At 38.7% G+C, this 13482-nt stretch overlaps 1 protein-coding gene across 4 annotated transcripts in view; it reads left to right on the top strand.

Moving 5' to 3' along the window:
• The window catches only part of Pde7a (phosphodiesterase 7A), a 120743-nt gene that overhangs the window by 102109 nt on the left and 5152 nt on the right, over positions 1-13482 (top strand). For all 4 annotated transcript variants that reach the window (XM_045143331.1, XM_004653318.3, XM_004653319.2 and 1 more), the window contains 5 exons: positions 1506-1637; positions 2088-2179; positions 10203-10347; positions 11984-12080; positions 12964-13044. In XM_045143331.1, coding sequence (XP_044999266.1) covers positions 1506-1637; positions 2088-2179; positions 10203-10347; positions 11984-12080; positions 12964-13044 — 547 coding nt within the window. The remainder of the gene's footprint in view (positions 1-1505; positions 1638-2087; positions 2180-10202; positions 10348-11983; positions 12081-12963; positions 13045-13482) is intronic.

The following is a 13482-nucleotide window of genomic DNA, read 5'->3' as shown; positions in this document are numbered from 1 at the left end:
TATTAATACACTTCAGATACCTTACAGTTTCGCAAGAAATTCAAGCCCCAGACTGCGACTTTTTCTGATTGAGTTGCACTTAACAAGAGGGGTAGAAAAACCTGTTCTATTATAGAAAGAAAATAACCAGGCTGGGCATGGTGGTGCATGCTTTTGATCCCAGCACTAGGGAGGCTGAGGTAGGAGGATCACCATGAGTTCCAGGTAACTCTGAGATTACAGAGTGAATAATAGGTCAACCTAGACTGCAAGACTCCACCTTGAAAAATAAAAAATTAAAAAAAGAAGAAATAACCATATTTGTGTCTAAGCTTATTTTTATCTCATTTAATTTGTTTTCAGTTTTCCTCTTTGCTTCTTAACTTGCAATGTATGTTAGCTTTATATGATAATCTATAAGTAAATATATCAGTGAAAGATTTTCAAATATTTTCATTGTTAGGTTACAAAATCATAAACATTTGCATAGGGTTATCCTAAATAAAAGTGTGCCCAGACTAGTTTAGTTGTAGCAGTATAAGTGAAGTGCTGTAGAACACAAGTCAGTCAGAAGAAGAGAACAAGAAGGTAGAAAGAAGTAGGACTAAAGGTATAAACATTTTTCAGGGGAAAAAAAAAAAGATAATTCATGAGAATGGCTAATACACTCAAGGCAACCATTTTTATGTTATTGAAATTTTTAAAGCCAGGTGTGGTGGCACACACCTTTAATCCCAGCACTTGGAAGGCCGAGGTAGGATGATCACTGTGAGTTCAAGATCAGCCTGAGACTACATAGTGAATTCCAAGTCAGCCTGGACTAGAGCAAGACCCTACCTTGAAGAAGAAAAAGAAAATAAATTTTTCTTTTTTAGTCAGCTAATAAAGTTTTAATTGTGGTTAGCTTTTTGTAGAAATAAGTCTGTAAAAATTACTAAGAGTAATATAGTAGCTGCTAGTCTACCAGATTCCTTTTTCTGACATGACTGCATTGTGAACATGGTTTTTAACATAACCATCCATTTTGAGAGGATTTACTACACACTTGACATAGACTCACTCACATGATCACTCAGTAGCTTCCTTAGATGCAGGACTACAAAATAACCTTGCATTTTTGAAGTCCAATGACCAACTTATTAATAAACATCTTCAGAATTCCAAGTCTTCTGTTTGGAAATGGATGACCACAGTAACAAAAACACATAAACCTATATTTGTCATTTGCTTTCAAAATGAATGGTTCATACTTTAGTTACCATTGTAGTTACATGTGTTGAAAGTGCAGTGATGTCAGTGTGAGCTCTGTGAACTCTACTGGGGCAGGAATACATAGCTTGCCAGGTCCCTGGTGCCTGTGAGACAGTACTGGCAGGCTCTTGATGGTATTAATGAACAGTCTGTCTGAAAATCAACATGAAAAGGAGATTCAATGCCACCACTGGTTACTAATAGAAAACTGACCTGGTGCTATAGAGTTCATTTCAAGTATGTTTGTGATTAATTTCTTTTTCATTACACCTTAGCTTGCCAGTTCTGTAACTCCTTGGGATATCTTGCTGAGCTTAATTGCAGCTGCCACTCATGATCTGGATCACCCAGGTGTTAATCAACTTTTTCTTATTAAAACCAACCATTACTTGGCAACTTTATACAAGGTTAGTGAAATTTCATCATTTAATATTAAATTTAATTTTAATATTTTTGATATTTAATATTTTATTTAATATTTTTCAGTATAGGCTGTATTTCATGTTTTAAAGAACTGAAAGTAGTAAAGGTATTCTCCATAAGTGTTAAAACTTTAACCAGGGCTAGAGAGATTGCTTAGGCAGTTATGGCACTTGTTTGCAAAGCCAATTCCACAGTACCTACAGATAGCCAGATGCATAAAAGTTATGTATGTATCTAGTTTGTTTGCACAGTAAGAGGCCCCAGTGTGCCCATTCTGATTAACTCATTTATTCGTTCTCTCTCTCTCTTTGGAAGTAAGTAAATAAATCTTTTAAAATGTGACCATTTAATATTATTGATAATTGCTGATAAATAATTCTTTATGTTCAGAAATTGATTTATTGTTAAATAACCAAGAAACATCTTTCTTGTAGAATACCTCAGTACTGGAAAATCACCACTGGAGATCTGCAGTGGGCTTATTGAGAGAATCTGGTTTATTCTCACATTTGCCATTAGAAAGCAGGTAGGCTGGGTTAAGACATTTATCACCTATGGAAATAAGTTGGCAAAGTAATTTATAAAGGTTTAAAAATTATGCTATTACATCCTAATGTTCTTCTGTTTTTGTTAAAGTGAATGTATGAATTATCTTATTTTTCAAATTCGTATCAAAATGTTAATTTTTTAAAGCTGTGTGGGCTAGGCATGGCGGTACACGCCTTTAAATCCCAGCACTCAGGAGACAGAGATAGGGGGATCATTGTGAATTCAAGACCAACCTGGAACTGCAGAGTGAGTACCAGGTCAGCCTGGGCTAGAATGAGATGCTACCTTGAAAAACAAACAAACAAACAAAAAACACCTTAGTAAAGCTGTGTGATTTGGTCAGTAGCATTTCATTAGAACATTCCATGAATTTGATTACCAAGAAATTTCATACCAAATACACAGTAGCTCACTATTTGTTATAAATAGGTATTATATAATATTTCTATTTCATACTCAGCCAAATAAGCCTCAAAGTATAGGTATGAAGGTAAATTACATAGAAAGGAAAAACTCCATATGAGTAGATTTAGTAGAGTCTGTCCCATGGGACTGAGTAGAAGGATTAATCAGTAAAGTTCTTGCCATGTAAGCATAGGGAAGTGAGTTCAGATCCCTAGCACCCACATTAAAACCAGGCACGGAGGTGCACTCACACCCATAATCCCAGTGCTAGGGAGGTAGAAATGAGAGGATCCCTAGGACTTGCTAACTAGTTGGTCTATCTAAGTCGGTGAGTACCAGATTCAGAGACAGGCCCTGTCTTAAAAATAAGATGAAGATGGGCTGTTAAGGTGCTTGCCTGCAAAAACCAAAGGACCCAGGTTCGATTCCCCAGTACCCACATAACCCAGATGCAGAAGGTGGTGTATGTGTCTGGAGTTCATTTACAGTGGCTAGAGAGGAGGCCCTGCACACCCATTCTTTCTCTATGTGCCTCCCTCTCTAAAATAAATAAATAAATAATAATTAATAAAAAGTAAATTTAAAAAATAAGAAGACCAATTGAGGAAGACACCCAGTGTCAATCTCAGTCTTCTACCCCCCCACACACACACACATACTCTCTTATTCTCTCTCTCTTTTTCTGTGTATGTGTGTCTTTCTATGTCTCTGTTTTCTGCCTCAGTGTCCTTCTCAGGAAGTTTTTAAAATCAATAAAAATGTAAACAAGTCCCAGAAACTTAGTCACTTTTATAGCTATAAAGCATAATAATGAACGAAAAGAACAATGGAAAATAACAGTTTAGGAGACAATAAATTTAATGTTAAGCAGGCCACGTTGGTTGCTTAAATAAATAGTATTCATGTAAATAAAAACAGCATGCTGATGGTAGCCAAGAGCATTCACAGTCTTGCCATAAGTTGCACGGACACTGTGCTGGTAGAAGATGCACTTCAGGACTTCTGGGTAAGATGGTGGCACAGTAGCCACACCAAAGCGGCCTAGGGAGGGAAATAAGTAGGAACACAGCAAAATATACTCTCCTACCAAAAAGTGAAGATGTATAAGTTATTATCAACCACAGCAAAGAAGCAGGGAAGACCAAGATCTTCCAAAAAGGAGGAAGCCAGCCAGAATCCCTCAAGGAACCAGAAGCCCCAGTCTGCATCCCCCAGCCAGCCAGCCAGCCACCCACGCAGCCAGCTGGTGCAGAGCTGCAGAAGCAGAAACCAGATGAAGGGATTTCCACTCACATCAGCCTCCTTGCAATGTCAAGAAACCTGAAGGGGAGACAGCAGGACTAGCAGAGCAGCTCAGGTATAACTCCAGGCACCCTGCACAGCCTCCCAACCCCAACCATCAGGGCCGTGAACCTCTGGAGAACTCATTCACCCCTGGCCACCTGGCATCCAGCACAGCTGATCAGAACACCAGATCTAGAGACCAAACCTCCTAACAGAACATACAGCGCAACAGAGAGAGAGAAAGGTGGGCAGTCCATGTTGGTGAGCTTGGAAGCCATCCCAAAAGGTAACAGGGCCTACTTACACAAAGTCAGATACATAGGCCTGCACTGGAAGTGCTAATCTCTCTTTCCATGTCAGAAAAGGTTATGTATTACCTTTCAATGATATATTAGTTGGCTTTACCCTTCTCAAATAAGCTGTATTTTGGTGTTGACTATTGTTGCCTTTGACATTTCCTGATTTTTAGGGCCTTTGTCTTTTTCTTCTGCCATTATTGGGGGCAAGGTCTGACTGGACCAAGGCTGACTTAGAACCCATTTCAGACTAGAAATCTCGGTTTCTAGTTGACAGAATTAAGGATGTAGAGCAACACATAACCTTAGGGACTTTGGCTTTATGAAATTATCTGTTTTAATCCCCACTTTTGTATAACTACTCTGTGCTGGTTTTAATTGAATTGTATAATATTCAATGGAATTTTAGAATTTGCCAGTAACTTGCTTCACCGCAAACTCAACACTTATGGTCACTTATGCTGTTTCTCTTGGAGTATAAGAGCTATACCTGGCACCTTAAACTCCTGCTCTGAAGATATATAAAGTAGGATTTACACGGTTAAGAAGACTGCAGATATTTAAAAAACCCAAGCATCAAATTAACTCAAGGGCTAGAGAGATAGATTAGTGATTAAGCGCTTGCCTGTGAAGCCTAAGGACCCCAGTTCGAGGCTCAATTCCCCAGGCCCACGCTAGCCAGATGTACAAGGTGGCGCATGTGTCGAGTTCATTTGCAGTGGCTGGAGGCCCTGGCACACCCATTCGTTCTTTCTCTCTCTCTGCCTCTTTCTCACTCTGTCTGTTGCTCTCGAATAAATAAAAACAAACAAACAAACCAAATTAACTCAAGATGCAAAAATCTCTACAAGAAACACAAAAAATCAAGGTAATACACCAAAAATTATAAATCCATCAGAAATGACCCCCAGTGGGACTGTTTTAGATGAAATGCCTGTCAAGGATTTAAAAAAAAATGATTTTATCTATACTCCAAGGAATCAAACAAGAAAACAAAAGAACCAAAGAAGAAAGCAGTTAGAGAGAAAAATCAAGTCATGTACAAAGATGCACTTCAGGAAATTGTATAAATGGATGTGAACCATCCCAGTTAAGGAAACCAGTGAGATGTTGTTGCATTCACCTTTGTGTTGCTGGCAGAAAACACCCGACCAAGAGTAGCTTGTGGGAGGAAAGGGCTTATTTTGGCTCATAGATTTGAGGGAAAGCTCCGTGATTGCAGGAGAAACAATGGCATGAGCAGAGGGTGGACATAACCTCCTTGCCAACATAAGGTGGACAACAGCAGCAGGAGAGTGTGCCAAACACTGTCAAGGGGAAGCTGGCTTTAATACCCACAAGCCCACCCCCAACAATACATCACCTCCAGGAAACTCCAGTTCCCCAATTGCCACCAGCTGGGAACATAGCATTCAGAACACATAAGTTTATGGCACACCTCAAGCAAACCACCACACATGTAAAATATAAAATATTATAATTTATATACATAATTTTTTTTCCTCTCATAACTTAAAACCACCTTATAAGAAACTGTATTTTATATAATTGTAAGGAAAGAACTTGGCTTTGCTCTTTTTTTTTTTTTTTGGTTTTTCGAGGTAGGGTCTCACTCTGGCCCAGGCTGACTTGTAATTCACTGTGTAATCTCAGGGTGGCCTCGAACTCACAGTGATCCACCTGCCTTTGCCTCCCAAGTGCTGGTATTAAAGGCGTGTGCCACCTTACCGGGCTACTCTTATTTTTTTAATCTTTATTTATGATTACCATTTGGAATATAACAATGCTTTTGGTAAATAAAATCATTTTGTATATAGTACAAATATAGGATTTGCTATGCCATATTTTATATGTATATATAAAGGAAGAGGTTTTCTTTCTGTTGACATTTAAATGTTTGCTACATTCCTTTTACCTTGTTTTGCATTTGATAATTAACTCTGTTTTTTGTTTGTTTGTTTTTGGATTTTTGAGGTAGGGTCTCACTCTAGCTCAGGCTGACCTGGAATTCACTATGTAACGTCAGGGGCTTTTTTTTGTTGTTGTTGTTTTGAGGTAGGATTTGGCTCTAGCCCACACTGACCTGGAATTCACTATATAGTTGAACTCACACTGGTCCTCCTATTTCTGCCTCCCAAGTACTGGGATTAAAATCATGCACCACCACACCCAGCTCAATACTGTTTCATTCTTAGACTTGTAAAAATAAAACTGAAAATAAGAAACTTTAATAACTTTTATGTTTTATTCGTGTGCAACTGTTTTAAACATTCACTATTCTGATTGTTTTGTTCTGTTTGACGGCTACAACAATAAGCTTTCCGTGGCTCATTAAAAAGCATCAGTTTTTTAAAGTGCATTTTTCTTTATTTGATGTGAGAGTTTTTTGTTGTTTTGTTTTCCCTTATTTATTTTGTTTTTCAAGGTAGGGTTTCACTCTAGCCCAGACTGACTTGTAATTCACTATGTAGTCTCAGGGTGGCCTCGAACTCATGACAGTCTTCCTAACTCTTCTTCCCAAGTGCTGGGATTAAAGGCGTGTGCCACCATCCCGGCGTGAGACAGTTTCTAAAATAATATAATTTCATTTCTATTTTTATTAACACATTACCATTTACCTTCCAGAGATTTTGGATATGCTAATACAGATAATTGATTTTTGAATTTGACTCAAAACCATAGTCGAATCTGAACTTTATTAAATTGTAAGCAGGCAGTTGTTGAATCCAGTAGTATCTGTTCATCAGAATCGGACCAAAGAGCCAGTTTCCTCCAGCCCCAGAATTTTCCAGCAAAGAAATTTCCAGGGAATTTTCTCAAGCATACTGATATTATGTTGATCTTTGTACAAAATAAAGGGACTAATGGGAAGAAGGGTTCTACTGGAAGAGAAAGGGGGACACAAAAGGATAATTGGGGGGAAATACAGTCAAAATATATTGTATACATTTGAAAGTGTCAAAAATGAAAAAACGACTAAATAAAATTAAAGAATGTCAGAGCCACATGTTGGGTCATGATATACAGAGACATTTATCGTACCGATAACTGTGGGCTAACCCCACAATGCACAACCCATATACCTCAACAAGGAGGGCCAATGGGGAGGGGAAGAAGGTCATGGATGAGCCTAATAATGGTACCAACTGCCTGTACTTGCAGAATAAAAACTTAAAATAAATAAATAAATAAATAAAAATTAAATTTAAAAAAGACGTGGGTTTGCAGACTGGGTTAAAAAGCAGGATCCTTCTAATTGTTACCTCTAAGAAACTCAACTTTCCATGACACTACCTACACAAGACCATCATAATAGGAGGAAAAGATGATGACATCAAAATAAAAGAGAGACTGATTGAGAGGGGGAAGAGAGATGATGGAGAGTAGAGTTTCAAAGGGGAAAGTGGGGGGAGGGAGGGAATTACCATGTGATATTGTTTACAATTATAGAAGTAAAGAATAACTCTGAAGTTCAAAGTCATCCTTGGCTGCATAAAGGGTTTGACGCCAGTGTGGTCTACTACATAAGACCCTTTCATTTAAAAAAAAATTATTTTAGGGGTAGAGAGGAAATTACCATGGGTTATTGTCTATAATTATGGAAGTTGTCAATTAAAAAGTAAATGTGGGCTGGAGAGATGGCTTAGCGGTTAAGCGCTTGACTGTGATGCCTAAGGACCCTGAATCGAGGTTTGACTCCCCAGGACGCACATTAGCCAGATGCACAAGGGAGCGCACATGTATCGTTTGCAGTGGCTAGAGGCCCTGGCACACTCATTCTCTCTCCCTCCCTCTATTTGCCTCTTTCTGTCTCTCCCTCTGTCACCCTCAAATAAATAAATAAAAATAACACAACAATAAATAAATAAATAAATAAATAAAAATTAAAAGTAAATTTAGCCAGGCGTGGTGGTGCACGCCTTTAATCCCAGCACTTAGGGGGCAGTGGTAGGAGGATTGCCGTGACTTTGAAGCCACCATGAGACTCCATAGTGAATTCCAGGTCAGCCTGGAGTAAGACCCTACCTCTAAAAACAAAACAACAAAAAAAGTAAATTTAAAAATAAAATAAATTATAGCCAGGCATAGTGGCACACGCCTTTAATCCTAGCACTCGGAAGGCAAAGGTAGGAGGATCACCGTGAGTTTCAGGCCACCCTGAGACTACGTAGTTAATTCCAGGTCAGCCTGAACCAAAGTGAGACCCTACCTCGAAAAAACAAAAAAAAATAAAATAAAATAAAAATTTAGAAACATTAAATGATCATTAAATAGTAATCTAAAACATTCATTATGGCATTTTTTAAAATTTTAATAGCACACATTTACCAAACTATCATATGGGACTATGTAAAACTTTCTACTCTGAAAATTAGAACAAGAGTCGACTGAGAGAACTGTAGTGATTCCCACATTTCCAGGCCCTTTTAGAGGAATAAATTTGATTTTCAAACCAAAAAGCAATTATCCACAGCTTGATGGTTTCTCTGAGGTCCTATCTCATATAATATGGATGTTTATGATATGTGTTACATAACTGCATAAGTATGGTAAGATTAATTATAAATGGGCTGGAGAGATGGCTTAGCGGTTAAGCACTTGCCTGTGAAGCCTAAGGACCCTGGTTCGAGGGTCCATTCCCCAGGACCCACGTTAGCCAGATGACAAGGGGGCGCATGCATCTGGAGTTCATTTGCAGCGGCTGGAGGCCCTGGTGTGCCCATTCTCTCTATCTGCCTCTTCCTCTCTCTCTCTCTCTCTCACTCTCAAATAAATAAATTATTTAAATTGTTTAAAAACCAGTAATTATAAATAGGTACAATTTTAAAGTACATTTGAGCTGAATTACATGAGATTCTAGTATAGAACATTTAAATATTCCATGACTGAATTGAAACAGTGGTGGGCTGCATAGCATAGGAAGGGATATTAAAAATTAGCATTTAGGGAAGAGAAAGGAAGGGAGGAGGGTACTTAATAGGTTGATATTGTATATATGTAAGTACAATGATTGTGATGGGGAGGTAATATGATAGAGAATGGAATTTTAAAGGGGAAAGTGTGGGGGGTGGGGAGAGAGGGAATTACCATGGGATTTTTTTTTATAATCATGGAAAATGCTAATAAAAATTTAAAAAAAATTAGCATTTACATTTTATGTGCATTTCATAAGGGTAATTGTTTTTTTAATATAGCTATTCCTTTTTGTTTATTTTTATTTATTTATTTATTTGAGAATGACAGACAGAGAGAAAAAGAGGCAGATAGATAGAGAATGGGCGCACCAGGGCCTCCAGCCACTGCACATGAACTCTCGATGCATGGGCCACCTTGTGCATTTGGCTTATGTGGGTCCTGTGGAATCAAGCCTTGAACCACGATCCTTAGGCTTCACAGCACAGGCAAGCATTTAACCTCTAAGCCATCTCTCTAGTCTGGTATTTGTTTTAAGAAACACTTGTTTTGAAGCTCGGCGTGGTGGTGAATGCCTTTAATAACAGCACTTGGGAGGCAGAGTTGGAGGATTACCATGAGTTTGAGGCCACCCTGAGACTACATACTGAATTCCAGGTCAGCCTGAGCTAGAGTGAGACCCTACCTTGAAAGACAAAAATAAAAAAATAGCCGGGCGTGGTGGCGCACGCCTTTAATCCCAGCACTCGGGAGGCAGAGGTAGGAGGATTGCCATGAGTTCGTGGCCACCCTGAGACTCCATAGTGAATTCCAAGTCAGCCTGGGCTAGAGTGAGATCCTACCTCAAAAAAAATAAAGAAAGAAAGAAAGAAAAGAAAAGAAAAAGAAACACTTGTTTTGAAATCGTTGACACTGTGGTGAAGTCACCATCAATAAAACTGAGGTCACCCCTGAAAAGAATAAAATAAATCTTAAGGCAAATAGCAGTTAAAATATCTAAGGCATCTGTAAACCTGTCTGAATATTGTTGGGGGTATGTTAGAGTCACTAATTATTTAATTGATCATCTTATATTTCTTCTCTGAATTCCTCTGATTCCAGGCAACAAATGGAGACTCAGATAGGTGCTTTGATATTAGCCACAGACATCAGTCGTCAGAACGAGTACCTGTCATTGTTTAGGTCGCACTTGGATAGAGGTGACTTACATCTAGAAGATGGCAGACACAGGCATTTGGTTCTACAGGTAAATCTGAGCTTAAAACATTCTATTTCCAGGGTAAAACATGTGACTAGTAGTAGAAATGAAATACCACAGCATATTTTTTCAGGGTGGGTAAACTTGGAAGAGGATTTTCTTCAGTTAGCACACTGAAGAAGAGCAGCACTGGCAAGTCTCCACCTTCTCTGGGAAGGGATCATTGCCTGGTTTGTTGATTTAAGCAGGTTCTCACTCTAGCCCAGGCTGACCTAGGACTAACTCACTCATTAGCCCAGGCTGGCCTCAAACTCATAGCAATCCTTCTACCTCAGCCTTCCGAGTGCTGGGATTGAAAGCATGTGCCATCACTCCTGGTTTTCCTTTGATGTTTTTTGCACTCAAGAGTTTTTATAATAAAAAAACATGCAGGGCTGGAGAGATAGCTTAGTGGTTAAGTGCTTGCCTGTGAAGCCTGAGAACCCTGGTTCACGGCTTAATTCCCCAGGACCCACGTTAGCCAGATGCACAAGGGAGCACACACGTCTGGAGTTTGTTTGCAGTGGCTGGAGGCCCTGGCGTGCCCATTCTCTCTCTTTCTTTCACTCTGTTGCTTTCAAATAAATAAATAAATATAAATTTAAAAAGAAACATGAAAATTAAGATGCCAGTTAACAAATGCCATTTTATTATGATGAATTCTCAAATCTGAAAAATGGGTAAAATAGTAAATGCTCTCATTATTTGTTTATACTTTGTGATTAATCCAGTTGTTGTGATTGACTCCTTGGGATTATTAAGCAAAATTATAGTTTAGCAATCTTACAGCATTTCTGTACAAATAATTGGTAGATCCAGTAGCATCATAAAGAATTTTCTTTTGCAACATTTTCTTTGTCCTTTTGGGGCAGGAGTGAAGCAGGGTCTCACTCTATAGCCCAGGCTATCCTAAATTTACTGTGTTGCCCAAGGCTAGCCTTGAACTCATAGCACTCTGCCTATCTTAGCGTGAGTACTTGAATACTAGGATACTAGGATTAAAGGTGTGGGTCACCATGCCTGGCTTTTATGTCTTGTTTGTTGCGGTTATTGTTTCTGGGCATTGAACTGAGGATCCCAGCATACTACACATGGGTCTACCCTTGAGCTACATGCCAAGATTTTTTTTCTGTCTTTCAGTTTATTTTTTTCCCATTGCTGGAATATTTCTGTGTAGCATGTGTGGTGTGATGCAGTATGTTTAGTGTATGCATATGTTTGCACAGATGCGTGTGCCCCATGTGCACACCTGAAGAGACCAATGGAGAATGTCAGGTGTCCTGTATCACTCTTCTGCTTACTCCCTTGAGATGGAATTTCTCACTCAGCTTAGAACTGCTGTTTTTCGTCAGACTGGCCGACTAGTGAGCCCTAACAATTTTCCTGTCTCTGCTTTCCACAGGACTGGGCTTCCAGGTGTGCATGACCATGCCCAGCTTTTCACATGAGTGCTGAGGATTGAACTCATGCTGTTAGGCCTTCTCATGCCCTCATGCTTGCATGGCAGATGCTCTTACTCAGCCATTTCCCCAGCCCCTGTTAAAGTATATTTAAACTTAGTACAGTTGTGGTCTTACTTTTCTTTTAATTTTATATATTACAATTTTATAATTATTTATTACAGTTTTACTATTTTGTTTGTCAGATGGCTTTGAAATGTGCTGATATTTGTAACCCCTGTCGGACCTGGGAATTAAGCAAACAGTGGAGTGAGAAAGTAACAGAGGAATTTTTCCACCAAGGTAAGTAAAATATGAGTAAAATCAGAATCCAGCCTTTTGTAAGAGCCTTACAGTAGATGCTTTATATTTTAGCAACTATTCATAGTAAATATACACATTGCCAATGTGTCACTTAGCAGTGAAGGTGTTTGTCTGCAAAGCCAAAGGGCTCAGGTTCGATTCTCCAGGACCCAGATGCACAAGGGGATGCATGTATCTTCAGTTTGTTTGCAGTGGCTGGAGGCCTGGTGTGCCATTCTCTTTCTCTCTCCCTCCCTTTTTCTCTGTCAAATAAATAAATAGATAAAAATAAAATATTTAAAAATGACTCATCTTGTCTGTATATAGGGTTCATGGATACATGTAGAGTGGACTGGAAACTTTATAGTACACAAGGATTTCCTTGAACTTATTCCATCCTTTGGCCAGTGTGGAGGGAAGGGCCATTTGAATCTGGAAGATATATTTTAAAGTGTCAGAAATTAGTCTTGGAGATAATACCTAGTAAAATTTTCTGTTTCTTCCCTTTTTTAAAAAAATATATATATTTCATTTTTTTTATTTATGAAAGAGAGAGAATGGGCACACCAGGGCTTCTAGCCACTGCAAATGAACTCCAGACACATGTGCCATGATGTGTATCTAGTTTACATGGGTTCTGGTGAATCGAACCTAGAATCCTTAGGATTCACAGGCAAGTGCCTTAACTGCTGAGCCATCTCTCCAGCCCTATTTCTTCTCTTTAAATACTTATCAATTTAGTAACCTTTCTGTGTATGAGTAACATAAATATAAACCTTATATATGTACCTGTAAGGAATTTTCAGGTGTGACAAAAATGTTAAATTATAAATCTATCCAGAAAATGTATTCCTTCTTAACAATCTCTTCTTTTTTATTTAAGGAGATGTAGAAAAAAAGTACCATTTGGGTGTGAGTCCACTTTGTGATCGTCAGACTGAGTCTATTGCCAACATCCAGATTGGTAACTATACATATTAGATATTGCTGGTTAAAAACTCTATTCATTGGAATTTTGTTCAGAAGTATATTCAAATTACAGAGTATTATGATGTGTGCTCATTTCTGATTTCTAAATAATTTAAGAAATTTTACCCTTGTTGCTCCTTGTTATGACCCTTTCACTGACCTGCCAATCCTTCCTGTCTGCCTCATAGGTTCTTTTCTTGAGGGTCCTGCTCAACTGTCTTCTCTTTCAAAAGTTCCATACATCCCTTCAGTTAGAGCTGTTGCCTCACTTTGCCTTTGACTTGTGTATTCCAGAAGCCTAGCCCTGTACCTAGAAGCAGAAAGCATTTGAAAATGTTGCAGGAACTAATGTAATAGTGAGCAGAGTGGCCTGTTGTAATTGGCATGTTGCAGCTCCTGGGAGAATACAGGAAGGACTTCCTAGAGCTTGAGT

Source organism: Jaculus jaculus, chromosome 2, assembly GCF_020740685.1.
Source record: "Jaculus jaculus isolate mJacJac1 chromosome 2, mJacJac1.mat.Y.cur, whole genome shotgun sequence".
In the NCBI taxonomy this organism is placed as follows: domain Eukaryota; kingdom Metazoa; phylum Chordata; class Mammalia; order Rodentia; family Dipodidae; genus Jaculus; species Jaculus jaculus.
The sequence above is the reverse complement of the archived record's forward strand: the minus strand, read 5'-3'. Positions and strand labels throughout refer to the sequence as shown.